The sequence below is a fragment of the Carassius gibelio genome, chromosome B12 (assembly GCF_023724105.1).
Source record: "Carassius gibelio isolate Cgi1373 ecotype wild population from Czech Republic chromosome B12, carGib1.2-hapl.c, whole genome shotgun sequence".
Lineage (NCBI taxonomy): Eukaryota > Metazoa > Chordata > Actinopteri > Cypriniformes > Cyprinidae > Carassius > Carassius gibelio.
Genome location: NC_068407.1, coordinates 19,833,259 through 19,856,907, shown reverse-complemented (window position 1 = coordinate 19,856,907; position 23,649 = coordinate 19,833,259). Strand labels below are relative to the sequence as shown.

Genomic DNA, 23,649 nt, shown 5'->3' with positions numbered 1-23,649 from the left:
CTTCCATACTATGGAAGTGAATGGCTACCGTCGACTGTTTGGTTCCATATAATTTCTTTTTTTTTTCTTCGATACTATGGAAGTGAATGGCTACCATCGACTGTTTGGTTCCATATAATTTATAATTTTTCTTCCATACTATGGAAGTCAATGGCTACCGTCGACTGTTTGGTTCCATATAATTTCTTTTTTTTTTCTTCCATACTATGGAAGTCAATGGCTACCGTCGACTGTTTGGTTCCATATAATTTCTTTTTTTCTTCTATACTATGGAAGTCAATGGCTACCGTCGACTGTTTGGTTCCATATCATTTTTTTTTTCTTCCATACTATGGAAGTGAATGGCTACCGTCAACTGTTTGGTTTCTTTTTTTTTTCTTCCATACTATGGAATGGAAGTCAATGGCTACAGTCGACTGTTTGGTTTCAACCCTCCTCCCCCCAACCCCACCAAACTACAGAGGTCAATGGCTACCGTTGTTTTATTACCCACGATCTTTCGTGTTCAACAGAAAAAAAGAAATTCATACAGGAACATACACACAAAATTCTGTCGAGTAAATAATGAGAGAATTTTCATTTTTTGGGTGAAGTCTACTTTTAAGAATGGTTAGATGTTTGCACTGGAAAACAAGACACAAATATTGGAGGAAGAACTTCATTTTTCGCAGTGCAGCAGTGGTTAGTGAAGACCATTTTGTGAATTAAACGAGCTGTGCTTTGCTCTGATACCTTTCATAGCTGCTTCTTTTACAGTGGAGTCGACAGGAATGATGTTCTTCTCCACCAGCTCCAGCGGGCCGGGTCTGAGAGCGATTCTCTCATTCAGGTTGTCGGCCAATCTGGCTCGCTTCAGTTTGGTCTGTGAGTCGAGTGCGGGACCTTCGGCGGTGGATTCTGCAGTAAACACACTATTAATCCAGCACAGCAGCTCTTCAGTCAAACACACACACACACACACACACACACACACACACACATGATGCAGCGCCGAGAACAAGAGACAGTTATCATGACACAAGCCGTGCAGCTGACAACATCATACACTCACAGCATGCAATCAAGTCAATGTTATAATGTTATCTGAATCATTCTGGGTGTATGTAAAAATAAATTATTCAAAGATGTAAATAAAACAAACATTACTGGAGCTTGTTTTACAGGAAAATACTATTCAATTCAATGTGTTTCTTCATATTTCTTTGTATTTATTTGTAGAAAACTGAAAAGAGAAAATTGTTTTATTATTATGTAGTGATTTTTTTAAAACATTATTCTTACCTTGTAGAATATGCATGTTGACAAGCTCTGATTTCTCTGGTCGACTTCTGATTTTGTGTTTTAAATAATCTCCAGTCTGCAATGTCAAATATTATAAAACAGTAAAAATAATGAGTTGGATTTTCTTAAGTTTCTTAACTGATGAACTTTGCATCATTTACATTAAGTCTCTAGTGTTGTCTGCGTGGCAGTCAGAAGTGACAGATTTGTATTAAATTAATGTATGATTTGATAATGTTACTGTAATTTTTTAAAAGGGATTTAATGGCACTAAATTATAATTATCGAATAGTTATGATCCTGTAAGCCATTTTTTTTTTGAGCATAGACCTGAAAATAACTTTTTTCCCCCATATAGTTTATATAATATACCATTCCAATGACAAAAGAAATGACTGAACAACACCAGAGGGTTCATTTGAACTGAATCACCTTAGAACTGAATTGATCTGAATAATAACTCAGTTGTCTTCTGTAAAGCTGCTTTACATCTGAAATTAAATTAGTTTGATGATGTGTCATTATTTCATTATAGATTCTGTTATTTTCCCGTTTCTCATATTCTCTGATTTGACTGTAATCAACTCTGTTTTTAATAATTGAATATTTTTCAATAAGTGTTGATGGTGTGTGCTGCGTGACTTTGGTTGATTCTTTCAGGATTCTTTGCTATATCTTTGTTTGGTTCTTCTAACCTTGGATCGCTCAAGACTTTTCCTCTGTTCGTGGAACGCAGCCGGACTCTTCAAGGCTGGAAAAACAAATGAGAAACGGAGTAAATGTGATGGTTTATCTGTGAACACACTGTCAATGAATCTTACATAAATCATCTCTCCCAGCATCTGATCTGGCCCGTGTTTCTCTGCTAAAGCTGAATTATAGTCCTGAGTCAAACGTCTGACTGATACAGACACAACTTTTACTTTAGTGCTGCTTGCTAAACATCGCTATTAAAGTTGTTTTCTGAGTGAAACTAAATCATAAACATCCAAAATATCACCAACAGGCAACAACCCACGACACTGGCATTATAAGTGTTGACAGAGATGAACATGTTTTCTTCAATTAAAGTAAAAATGCATGATTGTTTGGTTGTTGATCAGCACAGCTGTTGGGTAATCTGAGGACGGACATTAATAATCAGCGCACGGCTGACTTGTGTTATGTTATTGGAAACTTTTATAGTGTTTTCTACAGAAGTTCTGCTCAGGTGCGTCTCAAGATCTCACTGCACACTAGAATTGAACATTAACCGACTACAGATGATTCAGACAACACAAGAACATTTCAAAATTAAAGCACACAAAAAAAGTATACAGGCCACATTTCTTACAAAATATCATTTTTACAAAACATCTTTCAATCCATCACTCTTTCTGCATCACATTAATCTGTTCTGTGTCAGACATCCACTGCAAAAAAAATTATTAAAAAAATAAATAAATAATCTTCATAATATTTAATATTATTATTATTTAAATAATATAAAATTATTATATTTTCATTCAATATAATTACATGAACTAAAAGGTTAAATCTGACAAAATGTATTTTTATTTGATTTAGTTTTCTTTATTTTTAAAGGGGTAGTTCACAGAAAAAATAAAAATAAAATTCTGATTATTGTCCCAGTTGTTCTAAAAAAATAATAATAAATAAATACAATAAAAAATAATTCCATGATTTGTTAGTTTAATGCATACCATGGCATGTATGCACTGAATAATATTTTATCTACATGCATTACAATATATACTATTTAATGCTAACGTAAAATGATTTTGATTTGTAGGACTAGCTCACAGGCTTTACTTTCTGCCTCCTTTCAGTCTAAAATCTATAACTTTTTGTTTCAGTGGTTCTTGAAAAGGTTGCACACACATCCAGTATAATGACATTACTGCAGAAGTCAGAGGAGAAGCGGCTCCTCAGACACATGCCTGACCGTCTAATGAAGAGCAGATGTGCTCCGAGAAATGTACACACACTGCATATGAGCAAAACCACAGCGAAGATTGAAATATCACCTCCTCTGAAGAATGCAACCAATTGGATAATTCCAGCCTTTGAAATGTAAGGTGCATTCTGATTTATGAGAGAGCTCTAGCTCGTAGCATTAGATCTTCTGCTTTCTGCTGGATGTTCTCCTCATGAAATATTGCCATGCGTTAATAAAACAAACACTAGAACAATTGTCATAAGTCACACGAAATAAAACATGACATACGAGCAGGCAGTAAAAAGCAAAGAAAACATGCATTTTATAAACACCTTTTCTATAACCATGCTTTCCCACATGTGTCAAAGATCAGCACCTATTTAAATGCTTAAAAAAGAAAAGAAAAAAAACGGAGTTTATCTGAGTTTGCCGACCTGTTGTCTGCTGTAAAAAGATAAACAGCCATTGAAGGTTTTTTTTAGGAGCTCAGACTCGGTCAGTCACAGATCTGTGGTTTATCTCCAGCAGACCTGCTGAAATCAGACTCCAGCGGCTCAATCAACAGAACGCTCATCAGTTCAATTAAAACATCTAATTGCAAGCAAAATGAACAGAGATACTGGTATATTTATGAAACCTAAAGTTTACGGTACACTGGGTAAGGCTGTTTTTTTTTTTTTTTTTACTCATATATCTTTATGTGTTTAGCTATGAATCATATTACAATAATTTTAATCTATATGCATACATAAAATGACTTGAAAGTCACTCCTCTGTGATTAATTTCTATATTTTGAAATCATGATGATGAAAGAGGCTGAATTTAAATTATTAAATTTGTAAAAAGTGAGTAGTTTTCCATTAAAAAACAAAAAAACAGGAAATGATGTCATGGAGTCAAGCACCTTTCAAAACAAATGTTGTTCAGGCTGTAAAATGCATAAATGCATGCATACATTATTTTAAATTATTTATGCATGCATAAATAAATAAAACCAAAGCAAACAAACAAATCAATAAAAAAAGACTGAAATGAAATGAATGAAAAAATAAAAAATGGTATAGAAGTTGTTGAAAACCATATGAACTGAACATGTTTATTTATTTATTCATTTTACTATGCTCACCCTTGTGTGTTATCACTTAAAAACTACTAAAAAAGCCTCGAAACTGAAGCATGAAGAATGTCCTTGATCTCATTTTCAGGTTATAAAGCGAAGCTGCTTTGCCTGGTCATCTGTTTATTATCGTTCCTCTCAGCCGTTTGAATGGGCAGATAAACTCTGAGAGCGTTCTTTGCCCAGTGTGTGTGTGTGTGTGTGTGTGTGCCAGATCCAGCTGTGTGAACGGGGCTTTTCTATGTAAATGTTAACAGGTGTGAGTGCGTGACTGTAGTGCAGATCTTACGGTGCCACGAAAGCGCTTCGGTCATTTGTCAAGTACCCATAATGCAGTGTGAGTGCTGGTGTTACTCACGAGGCATGATGCCCTGGTCAGCGAGCTGCTCTCGTGTCCTCCTCTGCTGGAGTCTCAGCTGCAGGACTGTGGGTGGAGGAGGAAACAGATAATGACTCATCATGAGTGAAACTGGACAAATCAGACAGAAATCTGTGTCCGGAGCAGGAACACATCATCCCGTACGGACGGGCGGATGATGCACACACACACACACACATTAATGGGCCACCTCTTACGTTTATGAGCACCTCCCTCCTCTCAGACTCCAGGAGGACCACACACTGAAGGAAGATTTGTTTAAAGCCAGGAGCTGTGTTTATCATAGACCTACATCCTGTTTTAAGAAATATTTGTGGGTCTGTTGCTTCATTTTTGTCTTTGTTTTGTGTGGTGTGTCTCTCATCACAGCAATCTACCCTGTCACAGCACGAGTCTCCATGTATTACGTCTGTGTATAATCTACTGTATGGAAGACTAAGAAGAATAAGGGGGGAAAAATGGCTTTGCTTCTTTATAAATTACGTTTTACCAGACATTTAGTTCAACAGCAATGGGACATTAGGTTGTTTGTATCACTCTGAATGTGTTTGCGTGTTCCAGTCAGATGTTAGTAGAAACATTAGTGTTGAGAATGTTTCAGTCACTCTGATTTGTGCAAAACATTGATTCATTCAGGAACAAAACCAATAATTGTATTTAAAAAACAGTGGTTGAATCACTCACTCACTCACTCACTCACTCCCTCACTCCCTCCCTCCCTCCCTCCCTCCCTCCCTCCCTCACTCACTCACTCACTCACTCACTCACTCACTCACTCCCTCACTCCCTCCCTCCCTCCCTCACTCACTCACTCACTCACTCACTCACTCACTCACTCACTCACTCACTCACTCACTCCCTCCCTCCCTCCCTCCCTCCCTCCCTCCCTCCCTCACTCACTCACTCACTCACTCACTCACTCCCTCCCTCCCTCCCTCCCTCCCTCCCTCCCTCCCTCCCTCACTCACTCACTCACTCACTCACTCACTCACTCACTCACTCACTCACTCACTCACTCACTCACTCACTCCCTCACTCACTCACTCACTCCCTCACTCACTCCCTCACTCACTCCCTCACTCACTCACTCACTCCCTCACTCACTCCCTCACTCACTCACTCACTCACTCACTCACTCACTCACTCACTCACTCACTCCCTCACTCACTCACTCACTCACTCACTCACTCACTCACTCACTCACCCAGGTCTTAAAAATGCCAAAGCGCAGTGCCCTGAATGCACACAAAATCCAGACTCTAGAGCGCTATTCGTGGAAAAACAAAGTGTTGCACGTGTTATTGGTGTAAAGATGTGGTGATATTTATTGTGTACAACATTTGCAACTGCTTTTTTATCACTTAATCGCCACAAATTATATTGTGTCATGATATAGGGACTACTGAACAGAACAAAACAAATCTAAATCTAACACTATTCGTATATCTCACAACCAATTCAAACGTATTTAACGAGGTGGCTAATTCGTACGAATTTGGTCGAAACTCAGTCGTACAATTTTTTACTATCGGTATAGACCCCAGTGATGTGTAGATTTAGGGGCGGGGTTACGTGAAGGACATTTGTACAAATTCATACAAATTGTGCAACTCGTAAAATATGTGCGATTTAACACAAAACATTTCAGTTTGTATGAATGAGGTCGTACAAATTCATACGAATTAGCCACCTCATAGAATATTAATGAGTTGCTGTGAGATCGGACTGGTCCCATCAGGTAATGAAGAGTTTGACACACACTTGAGGTCTACATCCTCACTTTAATACATGGGCCAAATATAGAAAATATGTCATATAAGTAGTCAACTGGTCAAGTCTGGGGATATTTGGACAGTAGACAACTGTCTTTATGAGCAAGACATTGAATCATTCATTCAAGCGATTTGTTCAAAACACTGATCCCTACGATTTTGTTACTTTGTACCTTCATCATTACAGCTGTGTTGTGGCTATTCCTTAATACTGAGAACAATTTTTAGAGCCGTATCATTATCTTTATAGTTATCGTCCTTGATGTGAACAGGCCTTAAGTTTCTTTACTAGTAAGCCATTTAATCATTCAATTCTTGAGCATTGATTAATTAAGAAACAAGTAATCTTCTTGATAAGCGAATTAATGAGTCATTCACTCAAGCGATTTGTTCAAAACACTGAATTATTCAGGAACAAAACAAGTTACCGTCTTTATGAGAGTCATTGAATCACTCACTCGAGCAATTCATCCAATCACAGTGTGTTGATTGTATTTTCGACTCATCTGGAACCATTTTCATTTACGGAGGAAAAATAAACAAAGTAAATGGCAATATTGTGTCTAAAAATGTAAGTTACTCAGTGATGTTTACTGAACTGTATAACAGCACCATCACACTCACAGCATTCTTGCTCGCGAGATATTATTGAAATATGTGTGGACATGCAACAGTTCTTGTTCTTGTCAAAGTTCACTGGATCGTCCATTCGTTCTTCCATTTATCATCGCAATCAATCAACCAGCTGCATAATTGTGTTGTCGACAAAAGCCGGCGGACTGACTGATGGCTGCGTGTTCGTAGTTCTGAGATCATGCATCAGCTATCTGCATACATCTGCTTTTGTTTAGGTCATACAACCTGTGCTTCTGTGTCCAGTGCCAGCAACTGTCATGCACTGCAAGTATGTGGACAAACAAGAGAAATCTAATGATGTCGAGCTCTGGCACACCTACACAACCTCGCACGCACAAATAACACTGCCAGCTCTCACATGATCGCTGATATGAACTGAGACAAGCAGTGCCAGTCTGCTTTTGGCGGATGGAAGGAACCTCAATCTGGACCAATCTAGATCAAACTTTTAATGCTGTTTGTTCGCTATAAGAACCGTCTCTGGACCTCACGTTTGCTCTCCAGAAACAGGCTAGTTTATAAAAGCCCAAAGTGGAAAAATGCCTTCTGGCAACATGACACATTTTAGCGGGGCAAACGAAAGCACCAGACCCATGATTGCCCTCAGTGATTGCCCTCAATAAGAATTATCACAGCTTTGCAGACAAACTGGATCACATAGCCCTCCACAATCAAAACCAGATGATCTGACTCAATAGCACAAAAATAGCTGCAGCCGTTGTCTTCAAGGCACATACCTGCAAAAACAACTTGTACCCTGTATAATTTGCCCTAATGAGAACAATTACGTATTAATTATGCAATTGCACAATACACATGCTATGTTAGAATATCCCCATTTAAACTCTTAGCGTACACACTTTGTCTTGTTTGGGTTGTGTAAGTCCATTAAACTCAAATGTCATGAGTTGCATGACAAATGCCCTGAACTTTGACGTTAACTGCATTGCCTGTAAATAGCAAGGCTGTAATCTTGACATGACACAGGCAGCCGTGACACATGCACATTCAGACAGACTCTGAGGCACATGGTGATGCATCTCAAGCACACCGTAGAGTTCAGACATCAAGCACTTTCTATGCACTAAAAATAAAGGTTCTCCATTGGCATCTGTGGTTCCTTGAAGAACATTTAACAGCCACGGTGCAAGGTTCTTTATATAGTGGGAAAAAGTTATCTAGATTTAAATATTTTCACACTAGGAAACAAAAAAAAATCTCTTTTAAGTACTGACCTTTTTTGGGACCTTTATTTTTAAGAGTGTGTAAACTTTCCATTTCATAAAACGTTGTTTTAAGTTTAAAAATGTTTCTTCCTTTAAAAACAGTTCTTTTTGGAACAGAAATGGTTCTTCTATGGCAAACCTCCATTTTTAAAAATGCAAACACTAAATAGTTATGTGTTGATCAGGGTCTCTGAAGGTCATAATGTTCATCTTCTGTGGGTGAGGATTGAATCTGAGGTATGTTGGGAGATTCGAGCACAAATGCTTTTGTGTTTTCATGCATGCACAAACAAAGAGCAAACAGGAACCAGCCATGGCTCTTTAACTTCTGCCTGGCATGTTCTGTTTTCATGCCAATGGCACGTCAAAATATTTATCAATGTCATTGTTTAGACCCTTTTTATTTTGAGGAAAATAACCCATTAATGTACAGGTTTATTTGCGCTTTTTTATATATGAATGTACTGTGCAACTGCGCAAAATATGTAACTTTTAAGTGCATTTCTATCACTTAGATCAGATTTTTTCCACATAAAGATGACTTAAATATTACACAGGAATGTCTGTAGAAAGAATATAAAGACTTTTGCCTACTAAAACTCAAACTCCATATTTTACTGGAACAAATTATTTCCCAGATTTCTAAATTTTTTGCAATTTTCCATCTGCATGAGAAGTTCATTGCTATTTTGAATTTTCAAAAACAACCCTTTAAGTGCCCCCCCTCCATTTACATTACTGTAACCCAATATCGTTTACATTCATATTTAAATGTTTACACACATAAATTGTATTAATATGTCAATTTGATCTCTATGGAATAGGTTATCAGAAGCTCTTACTATGTGTATGTTAATAGAAACATCTACTGCCACCCAAAAACATTAATAGCCTTTAGATGCCTGTGAACTTTAACAAGATAAATGTGTCTGTAAATCTCTTTAAAAGCCCAGTGACAACATTTCAGACCTCGACCTCAGATGCACGAGTATAGAAAGTATTTAAACGGGTTATGTAATCTCATGGCCGCCCATGTCCTGTTGAAGAACCCCAATGAGCCAAACACGTCCACAGGGAACATATGGTATGATTCCTATCAGAACAGCTCAATCACACACACACACACACTCGCTCGCTCGCTGAACAGCCAACACACACAGCTACAAACCTCACATCTGTGCTGCATCAGAGCGCTAATGTGTGCTGTTCACAACACGCCAATGTTTAAGTTTTCCCATCATGCCACTGTGTGGAACGGCCTTACATCTCCACTTCCCTTGAGCATAGAGCTCATTTCCCTTCGCTGAAGGAAGAGCTCAATTTTGTCTGTAATTTTGAGCAGTAAACCATTACTGTGCCAAACCAGAGCCTGCTGTGAAATCAAACGCAGCGTTCGAGAGGAAAGCTATGAGCTAGAGTTTGTCTGCTGGGCCATAAATCTTGATGGTTGGCCAACAGAAGCAAAGAAGATCTTCAGAGACTCTGACACTGTGGTTCTTCAGTAACACTTTCATCAGGAAGATGGCAGCATTGTTCACAGTACATGTTACACTGGACATCTTCAGTAGTGGAACAGAGACAGAGAAAGAGTTCGAAAGCAACACAAAGATAGTAAACAATACAAGTGTGAAGTAATTCAAAATCCAGATGTAAGAGTTTGTGTTTACACTGGATGATTTTCTTCCTCACTATTCTTGTATTGTTTTCTAATAAAAATACCTAAACAGTCTTAAAATGAAGATATATTCATATGTAAACAAATATGATTAAAAAAAATCATAATGAAGTGAATTTATGCTTGAAACACGAAAAAAAGAAAAAAAAGAAGAAAAATAATATTTTTCTGATCCCACTGACATCTTTTTCTTTCTTTCTTATTTTAGGCATAAACTTGTTTAATTTTGATGAATTTGTTAATATCTTAACATCATCAAACAAATGTATCTACGAAAGTTTAGATAATTTTACTGGAAAACAAGACGAAAATACTAATAATATCATGGTTTTGCACAGGTTAAGCGGTACCTGATGACCTTTGACCCTTTTATCAAAGCACTTGAGGCTTTTGGAAGCAGTGAGGCTAAAATTGTATGCGACGACCAACAAGTCTAAAACAAAACTAGCTTCATATTCCAAAGTAAAGTGTATGTGACAAACTCACAAACATTCTGTGAATTGTAAGTACTAATCATGCACTGGGAAATAAACAAAGCTTCCGAAGTAGTTTTCTTAAACGCATTTCTTTTGGAGGTGAAACAAAGCTCTCACCTGATTTAAACTTGCTGCGAATCAGAATGGAATGTTCAGATCCCAGTAGAGTCATTGTGTTCCAGTGTCAAAGCATCAAGTGCGTCGCTTCAGCCTCTAACAGCACACACTATCCGCATGCATTCACGCGCTCAAGCGCTTTGGTCCCATGCAGAACTGATTCTCCGCTCCATGAGAGAGAAACTGATATGCAGCTCTGCTGGGAGGGTCTTAAAGCTGAGGAGGCTCGACTGAGTCCCACCTCCTTCAGCTCTCTCACACACACAGACATGGGCACAAACAAACCCTGAGCAATCCCAAATTAACATGTGGTTGTAATTAGTAGCAGAATGATTCTCATTTGAAGTGTGGGAGACATTAATACTTTGATTGCCATATGATCTGTTAAGTGTGGCAACATGTTGCCAATCGCTCAAGTCGATACATTTTATCTTATCTGTAGTGTTGGATTCTCCATTGGGAAAACAAGCAGCCCTTCCTCCGGCTCCTACAGGCTGTCAAACCATTGGTCAGGGCTTCACTGTGTCTCCGGCCTGCATTACTGAAGTGCTGGCACTGCAGCAAATAGCTGTAAGAACATCTAGGATCGTGTGATGTGCCATTGTGTGGTTTGAGCAGGCTTTTCCAATCAGTTTAATCAAAAGTGTACAAATATAGATTTAAAAATAGATGTTGGGCTGCCGGGCTTTCATGGCAGTGCCCATTCGTTCCTCTCATTTACTGCGTGATGCATTCATCTGCTGCTAATCTGACTGATGACCGCGTGTCGCCACAACATCACAAACTCAAGAAGATCTCCTCAGAGAGTTTCCCACATAAAGTCACGTTTGCATTATTTAAATACAAAGTTATTACTATAAATAAAGTTGCTCCGCGAGATTTAGTTATCTTGTGAGATATGAAGCTGGAATTTGTGAAAAATAGTCATGAATTAGTGGGGAAGTCGTGGCCTAATGGTTAGAGGGTTGGACTCCCAATCGAAGGGTTGTGGGTTCTAGTCTCGGGCCGACAGGAATTGTGGGTGGGGGTAGTGCATGAACAGCTCTCTCTCCACCTTCAATACCACGACTTAGGTGCCCTTGAGCAAGGCATCGAACCCCCAACTGCTCCCCGGGCGCCGCAGCATAAATGGCTGCCCACTGCTCCGGGTGTGTGCTCACAGTGTGTGTGTGTGTGTTCACTGCTCTGTGTGTGTGCACTTCGGATGGGTTAAATGCAGAGCACAAATTCTGAGTATGGGTCACCATACTTGGCTGAATGTCACTTCACTTCACTTCTTCTCAATTAAAAGAAAGTTGCTTTGGGAGAAAGTTGCTTTGGGAGATTTATAGTCACACTACGAGATATAAAATTACTTTTGCAAGAAATATTCAATATATAAAATAAAATAAAAAAAAGTCACATTGTGAGATATAGTGATGGAATTGTGAGAAATACAAACAGAGACAGAAACAATTCCAGAAACAGTCGTAAATGCAAGATATAAAGCTGCGACAAGAAAAAAGGTTCTTTGTGAAGTCACACTGTGAGGTTTAAAGTCATAATTGTATGGTATAAAATCATTATTGCGAGAATTCTTGACATTTGCAAAAATAAAGTTGCAATTGTGCAAAATATAGTCATATTTAAAATCAATTTGTGTTATACATTTTTTAGTTATAATGTTAAAAGTGAAATTAAAAAGATTTAGAGAAAAAAACTAAAAAAAAAGTTGTACTGGATCTCAGTAGATCTCAGTTGTGACAAATAAGGTCACAATTAAAAGAAAAATCCGCTTTGTGAAATTTAAGGTCACATTGTGAGATATGTAGTCAAAATGCGAGGCATAAAATCCCTAATGCAAGAATTATTTACAATTGAAAAAAAAAAAAAATTGTAAGATATAATGTCACATTGTGAGATATAGATGTTGGGAATGTGATAAATACAAAAAGATGCATAGCCATAAAAAATATAAAGCCACGGTTACAAGCAACAAAGTCGTTTTGAGAGATTTAGTCAAATTTTAATTTTTAAAGCGATTCTAAGATATAAAGTTAAATTGTGTGGTAAAACATTTTAATTGTGAGATAAGTCACACTGTGAGAAATAGATTTGGGATTGTGAGAAAAATAAATAGTTATAGACAGATATAAAGCCACAGTTACAATAAACACTCATATGTGTCATGATTGCAAGATTGAGATTTAAAGAATTAAAACAACAGCACAAATGTATTCTAGGAGAACCATTTGAGATGAAGCTGTGATGAAACTCCTCCTGTCCAGAAACCCACAGCCACACGGCCTCACGTCTTCACATCTTCAAGCACTTCAGCTGGAGTTTAAGCAAAGCAAATGGCTCGCTAATGGCACCAGAATCGGTCCGGTCCCTCTGCCACGCGTAGTCGAGCGTGCTCCAGTATACAAGCCAGCTCAAATATTTACATTAGGACATCTTGAGTTGTGAACCGACTATTTTTCTCTGGAAGAGCGTCTGGCCGCACACGTTTCCCCATGACTGGAGTTTGGACGGCTTAATTAGCAGGTGAAAGTACTTAAAGGCAGGGTGCGACCCAGAGTTTGACAGTGAACACAGAGCATCCCTGTGAATTCCTGCGAGGGTCACTGAGCCCCGTCCTAATCCTCCCTGTAATTGGGCTCTGAGTCTGCGGTGTGACATCTTACATCTGACACCTCCGGCTCATGATATGTGGCTGTATACAGTAACACGCACACACATGTACTTTAACGGGGCATCCGTCTTAGCATGAGCGCAGGAACGCGACGTTTTCTTCCCTGGATCCAGCATTTCAAACCATACTGGATTCATCAGAATCATTATCTCTCAGCATGTGTTTATTGGCGTCCTGAACGTTTTTTTTTTTTTTTTTGTGAAAAGAAAATCACAAAACATTCTACACAAGATCTAATATAAATGATGTCTTAGTCTTTGTATAATTTAATGTGTTTAGAAGTCAAAAACATCATTCATCAGTTTCCAGTGAAAACATTTCTACACTTTGAATGAATGCATAACTCTTCTGGTTCTTTTTGGGGAACGTTTAAAGTGGAATGAAAAAAAAAAAAAAACCTGAAGTGAAATCAAATTCAAATTACAGTGAAGGTTTTTGTCAGCAGATAGTCTGCGCTTTGATTAATACACGTGTCTAGGGACCTATTCGTGTCATTTGTTATTCATGTCTTTTAACTGCTGCTGCATTTCCAAACGCCAGGAATTGTCCGATTTGAGACGTTATGAAATACTTTTTAAAACAATGCTTTACAATAATTATATAATATGCTCCGTCTGAATTGTTCTGAGCAGGAGTTCGGTGAGGGATCGTACAGCTCTTGGCTGCGTCTCAGACGAGGGTCCCGCAAGCAGACAGACAGGGTCCCGACTGGAGCCAGTGAGGCCAGAGCAGGAGGAGGACGAGCGGAGGACGGGACACACAGAGAGACACGTGGGCTTAGAAAAACATGATTGGGACTGATAGAAAATGGACATTCAGAGAAAGTCTGGGATCATGTAAAAAAAAAATAATGTAAAAAGATTTTTGAAATATTGTATATTTTTTTTATCTTATAATAAAAATAATATTAATTAATAATATTAATATAAATAGTTAAATAATAATAATGATATTCAGCAAATTAATATTAAATATTATATTTGAATAACTGACTTTCAATATGGACATTTGAACACCACTGAATGTACATATTACATGCCATTTGTGTGTGTGTGTGTGTGTGTTTTATGAACAAACTACATATTTAAATGTATATATGAGCAATAACACAGTAGCAATGTGATATGGCTGTATATCAGCACAGCTAGCACAGCATGCTAATATACAGCCGTATTGCATGACTACAAGTGTGATATTGCATTTACACAACAATTCAACAGCACAAGTATGTAAATAAAAAGATACAACAAAAGAGTGTCTTTAAAAACCCTATTTTGTGTAGAACTACTTCCTTGCACCAAGGATTCAAATCTTAGTTTGACAGTTTAAAGTGGTTGGTCGTATGAAGCGTCGTATATAAGCGTCGTATGAAGCGATTAAAAATTTTCCTTTCTCTTTGGAGTGTCACATGCTCTTGGTGCATGAAGAAGATCTGTTAAGTTGCAAAGACTAAAGTCTCAAATCCAAAGAGATATTCTTTATCAAAGTTAAGACTCTGCCAAGCCCCTCTAAAACGGCTCATTTAAACACGTCCCCACATCTACATCACTATGTGGGAAGATTTGCGTAATGGCGCCCAAATGTTTAAGCAAAGAAGAAGGCGTGGTTTCAGTAACACAGTTAGTGTTGAAACAGTCATGTCATGTAGATGCTGTGTATTTCTAGGCGAAAGCAAAAGCACTTTATTTGGCCTTCCAAAAGTAGATGCATTTAGGAATCTTTAAGATTACTTACAACAGGACAGCAACACATTTTATGGATGTCCATTTCATGAACCTAGGAGAGGAGGTTATTCTGACTTTGTGACGACAATCTGGAGCTTCTCAAGCAGCTAATGTAAGTATGTTTTATTATTAGTTTAAGTATTAGCTATTGACTGTCCAAATGGAGAGTTCAGCAGTGATAAGAAAAGCCATGCTTCTGAATGACAGATCCTAATGACGTCATGTAGATGGAGAAGAGAAGTGGACCAAGTACTGAGCCTTGAGGATCCCCAGTAGCAAGTTGTTGTGACTTAGAAACTTCACCCCTCCAATACACCCTGAAGGATCTATCAGAGAGGTAGGACTAAAACCACAAGAGTGCGGTTCCAGAGATGTCCATCTTTCTGAGGGTGGACAGGAAAATTTGGTGATTGACGGTGTCAAAAGCAGCAGACAGGTCCAGCAAGATGAGTACTGAGGATTTTGAAGCTGCTCTTGCCAGTCGCAAGGCTTCAGTAACAGAGAGCAGGGCAGTCTCAGTTGAGTGGCCGCTTTTAAAGCCAGATTGGTTACTGTCCAGGAGGTTGTTCTGTACGAGGAAGTTAAAGTGATATAAAATATAACACAATGAGGTTTTGACATCAGCCAAAACTATTTGCTCTGGAACAAATGATAGATTAATAAGACCAAAGACTGCTGGATGATTCACCCAAAATGAATTATATCCCATGTTTAGCCACTATAGAGACATCAGAGCCAGCTGAAAATTCCAGAAGGTCTGGCCAAGGTAAGCCGCTCTCGGTGGGTATATTCCCAACTAAAAAAAACCCGTAAAACTACATATCATGGCACAAAAACAGTATTACTTATACAATTATAGTGTATCTGGGTGTCCGCCATGACAATATTGCGAAACATCTCATGGTTGGAAAGACCAGCCAATCAGACCTTGAAAAACTACACGTAAAATTATATGCAAATATAGATATAATTATTATAATTAAAGGGTACATAACATACACAGTTTCCCCTAATTTTATGTTAATCTTGAGTACCTACAGAGTAGTACTGCATCCTTCATATATCCAAAAAGTTTAGTTTTATCATATTTATAAAAGAAAAATACAGCTTTCCGATTCTCTCCCGAAAAAGCTGAGCTCCTGGAGGCGTGCCGTCACTGAAATGACGAGAACACACAACGCACAACGCACTTCCTTCACTCCGTTTCTGCCCCGGAAAAACAAACAGCATCCACTGTTCGTGTAACGCTGGGTTCTTTGGGAAGCAGAACATGGTAAACTTTCCCTCACATCCAAAAACACACTTATTTGGAGACATTCTCAAACAAATCCTATGCAGCGCTGCCGACGATTTCCCAATGAAGCTGATTGATTTGCACGATCTCGCTCTCCTCTGGTCAAACTGTTCGTGGGTGCGCTTTTCTGAGAGAAATGCTCATATAAGGAGTTCCACCGTCGTCTACCTCATTAGATCCACGATCGAAAAAAAAAACAGCCGAAACTTGTACCAATCCATAAGTAAGATTTTCAGCATAGAAATTCTCTGTGATTAATCCAAATTATTATTATTTTTTTTAACTTTGGTCATGTTTAGCATGAGAATCCATCTCTTTAACATTGTGAACAACTATGAATACACGTAACATTGTAGCCCCCCTTTAAATTTTGTATTACCGATACTACACTGTTAAAAATATTCCGTAAAATATACGGTAAAAAACCGTCAGCTGTGGTTGCCAGAATAATACCGTAAAAAATACAGTTACACTGTTGTAGGTTTAAAGGTTTTACTTTATATTTACAGTTTAATACCATAATTTAACTGATATAATATTAATATACGAACTTATTGAAGCACTGAAATCTGTTTTGTACATTTTGTATTACACTGGTAACCACCAAAAGCAGGTGGTGATGAGAGAGTCACGTGGCGAAACAAAGTCCATCACAAGCAGCTTTTAAATAGTAAGATACATAGAAGGTGCACGGTGTCATTCACACAAGCACTAAACACCATCATGGTGAGACTCATTAAACTGAAATATGCAAAATTTGCAATTGCAATGCTCGTTTTCACTCAATATCCTGTTAATCTTGAGTACCTATAGAGTAGTACTGCATCCTTCATAACGCCAAAAAGTCTTTAGTTTTATTATATTCATAAGAGAAAGATAGTCTGTACCGATTTTTCCCGGAAAAATACGACCGACTGGAGGCGTGACGTGTGGGCGGAGCTAAAGAATCACGAGCGCGGAAGCTGTGACATTACCTTGAGGAAAAAACCATCATCCAAAACAAACCATGGCTAACAGTCAGATTCAGCGTATATTTATGATCCAGAATCAGATCCCGAGGCTGAAACTGAAAGAGAGCAGCAGCAGCAACGACTCGCTCCGAGCGGGGCTCGAACCCGGGTCTCCGGCATGGGAGGCGGACGCACTAACAAGGAGGCAGAGATATTTTAAGCAGTTTTATTCACTGCCTGCGGTTCCAACACACGATCGTGACCCTTTTTCGTTGGGATTGCATCATCCTTAAGAAATAAACGATACACAAATCCGTCGTCAAACTGGGCCTTGTTTGTAAAACAAGCATCTTCGAAATGTAGGGAACAAACACAAACACTTGCACAACTCCGTTGATGCTCTGTAAAAATAAACTCCATCCACTGGTCCCTTAATGCTGTTTTTTCTTTTCCGCTCCATCTAACATCACACAGACCCATACTCGAAAAAAACTTTCCGAAACTTGTGACAAACCGGAAGGAGTATTTTGGGAACAGACGTCCAACTTAATTTTTGAAACTTTGTCCATGTTTAGCATGGGAATCCAACTCTTAAACAGTGTAAACAACTCAGTATGCATGAAATAGCATTTCACCCCCCCTTTAATTTAACAACATTTTATGTAACATACAAACCTAATAAACATAACAGAAGAGAAAAAATTAAGAAGAAACAGTTATTTCAAAGAAAAAACATCAAATTCAAACAAAATTTGAAATGCAACACATTTTCACAGTTCTTTACCGTTAAAATCACAGTCATTTTTTAATACTACTGTACTACTAATAAAAATATGTATTTTTTATTTTATTTTTTTATCTCAAAACACACTACACAACAGCAGAGACAGAGGCAGAAAAGCAGCTGGATGGTCTCTGTCTCAGTTAGCGCTGTAGTCGTTAATGACCCGTCTCTGCTTACTGTCGTGCTGCCGCTGTCTCACAGACGCACACGTCCACAGGTAAACACTCACAACTGCTCTGCAAAAGCCGTCTGTGTGCTACACTCAGGAAATCTGTTTCTCTTTCTTGGTATGTGAAGAAAAGCTTGTCTGGTCTTTCAACATTCTCAGAGGTTATGACTCCTTTAACAAAGAGCTTTGTTGAGAACCTCATCAGGAATTCACATCTTAATATAATCAAACTCTGCTTTACATGATTCATTGGTTTTATCAGCCCCAATCAAACATTATCAGAGATGCCGGAGCTTTCACACGCATTGCTTTTTCTTGAACATAGTAGTCGTTATTAAAGGCCTCACTTGAGCGTCAGTTTAAACGCATCTCAGACTGAACCGATATTTCTTCAGACACTGGTCAGGAAGAGACAAACCTCGAATCAGAATTGACAAGAGAAGACCACGGGCCAAACCTCAAGAGAAACTAAAGATGTGATTTATTGTGTTGTGAGGGTTGAGATCTGCTCTGAGCTGCAGAACATCCACCTGGAATACAAAACACAACAAGAACAAAATTGCAGTGGCTTGGGCAGACTGTCCATTAATCTGGATTATTGTTATTATCTTGTGTCTTTGAGGCTGTTTAGGTTTCGAGACTTAACTTTTGTCTGCAAGGCATTATACATGTTTTACTTGAATTACAGACACACACATGCTAGGGATCCGAGTCATTGAATTTTGAGTATCTGCCGATTCTGAGTCCCAAACCGATACTTGTATTTTTCTAGTGTTTGATGCACAAATCAAATACAATAGAGTTATTAAAATTAGAGTGTGTGTGACCTATATAAAATACACACTCTCACTATATATATATTTGCACATGATGTACTGATGTAAACTTAATAAGCAGAATAATTGCAACATAAAGGTAAAAAAAGAAGAGACAAGGTTAGAAAGCATGAAGGTCACAGTATCAGAACACCTGTCTGTCAGTCAGTTTTGAAGCAAGATTCAAACCATAGCAATGAGTTATGACAACGACATCTAAACATTAAATGAATGAGTGATTGTTACAAAAGTTCACATCAAATGCATTAAATATGGAAGCTCAAACACATGTGACATGCAAGAACAGATCTCACTTGTTCTCGGGCCCTGTCCCAATTGGCACCTTTGTGGTCTTCCTTTGAGTCTGCACTTTCATGACGTAATGCCGCTTTGAGTGTCAGGTAGAAGTCTACAGGCAGACCCTCTTGTGGAACTCGCCCCAGTGCGGGCTTGGCAGAAGTGCGGATCGCATAACAGCCACAAAGGGGATGCTCGTGCATGCGGAGGCCATTGTAAGTCTGTAAAACTGCAAGTGCACATGAAGTGTTGCATTTGGGACAGGGCCTCATGCATCATGCATGCACATTTCTTCTTATAGTTTTATTAGCGGCATACTTTTGACTTTTTTTCTCTTTAATGACAGCTGACATAAAATATGGATACCATATTTAGCGATACCGCTAAGTAAAACTTAGCGATACCGCTAAGTAAAAAAAAAAAAAAAAGCTTGATCATATCGGGAAATTCCTAAAACATAAGGAATGCATGACACATAAAGTCTGATTCACAAACAAATTATTCTTATGAACTAGCTGTTTTTAGGTAATGAATACTATGCAGTGAAGCCACTGAAGAATGAATCCCTAAACAAATATAATTATTCTTAATAATTTAAAAGAATTTAAATTAATAATTTAAAAGACGAGTTAACAATCTGGATCGGATTAAACTACTCCTGTTTACTGCGTATTGTAAAGCATAAGCAGAACAAGATTATTATTATTATTATTATTATTGTAAGCAAAAGAGACATTTTAACTGAAATATACCCAAGTGTAGATATCAAATCTGAAATCACACACTGCTGAATCAAATTGGGACATGATTCAAAAGCTGTAAAGGCACACATGAACATGCAAGAAAGCCCTGTGCTACTGTACTATCCTGAGCAAAGATGTGGACAGCAGGCAGGAAAACATACATATGTAAGACCATTTTACACTTTTAAGAGCCCTCAAAAAATATTTATAAATGTTTATGATTTATATATTGTCTGCAAAACCTCTAACCTCTAAAATTAAAATCAAATCACTCCAAATAGATATAGATTTGTCCTATAAGAATTGCTACTGCTTTCAGTGAAAACAAAAACATGTATGAAAAATAACAGATTCATGCTGTGTCTCCTCTCAATCGGAGAGGACAAATCTACTGAGATCTGCTTTCATAGTTTGATTTATGATTGGAAAGAGAGAGTTGTACATGTTTGGATCAGATGAACTCCATGTAACATGCGTGTTTAGTCTGAAGACTACTGTATATGTTGAGGAATGAGTTTGGCGTGTCTCGTGAGCGCGGAGTTATGTTTTCCACATCGATTATATATAAAACCTCTTGAAGAACGTCATGCTACATATGTGAGATGTGGATGTCCGTGTTTTGTGTAAATGTTCTGGAGATGTTAGACAGTGTCAGACGTTCCCCTTGTTTATGTCGGCCATTAAACTCGCACTTCACATTTGTCTGTGCAACTTGCATTTAATCTTTCTCTTTTTTCGTCTTTAAGGACTCATCCATTGTATTGTGCAGTAGCATCTTGCCAAGGTATTCGACTGGTTAGCGACTGAATTGCGTTTGAGGTCTTTTTATATCTTTGGTTGCTGGAGATTGATCTTCTCAGCCTGGTCTGCTGTTTGTTTGGAACTTACTGTAATTTGTGCAGCGTTTTGTCACTTTGCTAAGAAAGCATCTGCTAAGGGCACACATTCTTCTGTGAATTAGTTCACCAAAGATAATTATTATTTTGTTTTGAAATAGAAAACAAAAGATTTATTATATTTTTTTAATGCTGTTCTTATGAACTTTTTATTCAGCAAAAAATCTAGTTACTAACGATCTTAGTTAGACAGTAAGCTATGTGTGTGTGTGTGTGTGTGTGTGTGTGTATATATATATATATATATATATATAAATATTAACATATTAACATATTTAATATGTTCATACATTTATATATTAATATTCTTATATTTTATATTATAATATATTTAATATTTAAACAACATATTTTTCTTAAATATATACATGAATGTGTTTGTATTTATATATACATATAAATATAAATCGTAAACACACATAAACTATGTAAACAATTTTTTTTTTTTTTTGGATGCGATTAATAGCGATTAATCATTTGAAAGCACTTATTACACACACACACACACACACACACACACACGCACACACACACACACACACACACACTAAGAACGTTTTCTGTACTCGATTTCTTTAAACCAAGCTCCTCTCCAGAATAAAAAGCTGAAGACACGTGTGTTAACTAACCCACTGCATGTTGTAACAGTCATCTAAACCAGCCTTCGGGTCAATGCACCTCGCAAACACACTTCTAGGAAATATCATGGTTTACAGAGAAGACTTCTATGTTTCCTGTAGCTGAAATATGAACAGCTTTGTTAACTCACTGCATCTCTGTGACCTCTGACCTTCATTCTGACAGGAAATGTCAGTCTCCCGTCAAACCACAGCAGAACTGCATCAAAAAGGATTGAGTTTTGAATAGTGAAAATATTTGGCTTTTCGTGTCTTGGATTGATCCAAACACCTCCAAATGGCCCAGACTGAAACGTGCTGTCAAGCGCTCCATTTTTCCTCCCGACCGGGCTGTATTTGTGTTGGTCCAGGCAGGTTCCCACAGCGTCACATGCCATAAAGCTGCCTGCGTTTGTCCGACGGAGATGACAGAGCCGTACAGTGACCCTGTGAGAATAACTAGGATGGTCCAACTTTACCTCCGTGACTTAAACGACAATGGCAGCTTCTGCCTTTCAGTGTTCACTGCAAACATACGCAGACAGAGACGCTGATGATCACATGAGCTGTCAGGAGGAAATGACGTGGCTTATCATCACTCTGATTCACTACATTACGTCTTCAGCATTTTTGCTTTCTTTTCAGACTGAAAACCTGAATAAACATGCAAAATCATATGTTTGCTCTTAACACCCATGAAAAAACGTCCTCTGATAATACTTTTGAACAAGCAAACGATCCCATCACGCCAGCGCGACACATGCTCGACCGAATAGCTATGAGCAGTATTTACTTCTCATGTTCTTGTTTTGAAGCTTATGTTGGCATGATAAAACCATGTGCTGTTATTCAACAAACATGCATTTATTTTTTTTAATTTTTTTAAAGCAATTAAAATGACTGTTAGAGCATTACTACAGCTCAAATGGTGGAGCGTATTGTTTGCAACACCAAGATCATGGGTTCGATTCCCAGACAATGCATGAAGTGATCAGATCTATACCTTGGATGAAATGCATGCCACATTGGAGAAAAGCATCTGCCAAATGCATGAATGTCTAAATGTTATTCCTCCTAGAACGTTTAAGCACCATCCACTCACCACATGTCCTTCAGTCTGTTCTGACTAATTCAATACTCGTTAAACTAACGGACAGACAGATCAGAATGTATGAATTCACCTCGTAATGGCTTTATTTTAAGCACGGTTTGAAGGTTAAACAGCTGTGCTGCTCTTAAAGTCCCACTTAACTCTGTTCTTAGAGTTTATAGTTGAGGTGATCTCACTTTCTCTCAAAGCTCTTCCACTGAAAACACTGAGGAAAGCAGAGCTGGAGATGTAAACATGCGGTCAGATGACTCTGAGATCAGATCGCCATCAGATGATTATTCACCACTGCACAGTCTACAAACACACATCAAAAACTGGCCTTTCTGAATTTATTTACTTAAACGGTCACACTTTATTTTAAGATCTAATTCTCGCTATTAACAAGCCATTAACTATCATGTTTGACTCAATAAACTATTAATTTGCTGCTTATTATTAGTAAGTTAGTTATTAAAGTTTAGGTATTAGGATTAGGGTTGTAGAATATGGTTATACAGAATATGTGCTTTATAAGCACTAATAAACAGCCAATATGTTAATAACAGGCATGCTAATAAGCAACTAGTTAATAATTAAATTCAATTAAAGGCCACAGGTGAATAAGGTAAAAAAGTAACTGATACTGTATGTATCTCCACGATTCCACGGTTGTTTAATTACACGAAGAAATATGAAAATAAGTCCTTATTTAATTAAATATTCACAAAAGGCCAAAATTCTTGTTTGTGAAATTCAGGTTAAAAATTCCTGTAATTGTTTTTGGTGTTATATTAAATGTTTAGGATTTCTCTTTTTATCCCTCCATACATCAGAAAACTGTTAACACAGAAAACAAATACATTTTCACCATGTGTTTAGGAAAACGCTTTTACAAAAATCTGTGTGAATGATCACAGTAAAAGCCTTCAGAAAATAGACAGGAATAAAACTGTAAAGTTGTAAGCAAAATAATATTT

General features: G+C 37.8%; 1 protein-coding gene across 13 annotated transcripts in view; it reads right to left on the bottom strand.

Moving 5' to 3' along the window:
- The window catches only part of myocd (myocardin), a 112,266-nt gene that overhangs the window by 20,599 nt on the left and 68,018 nt on the right, over positions 1-23,649 (bottom strand). For 12 of the 13 annotated variants that reach the window (XM_052571301.1, XM_052571307.1, XM_052571304.1 and 9 more), the window contains exons 4-7: positions 4,697-4,762; positions 1,977-2,032; positions 1,282-1,357; positions 733-897 (exon numbers count right to left, since the gene is read on the bottom strand). In XM_052571301.1, the coding sequence (XP_052427261.1) occupies positions 733-897; positions 1,282-1,357; positions 1,977-2,032; positions 4,697-4,762 (363 nt within the window). Of the gene's footprint in view, positions 1-732; positions 898-1,281; positions 1,358-1,976; positions 2,033-4,696; positions 4,763-10,619; positions 10,788-23,649 lie in introns of those variants that run through there. The other variant, XM_052571306.1, reaches the window with a different exon arrangement.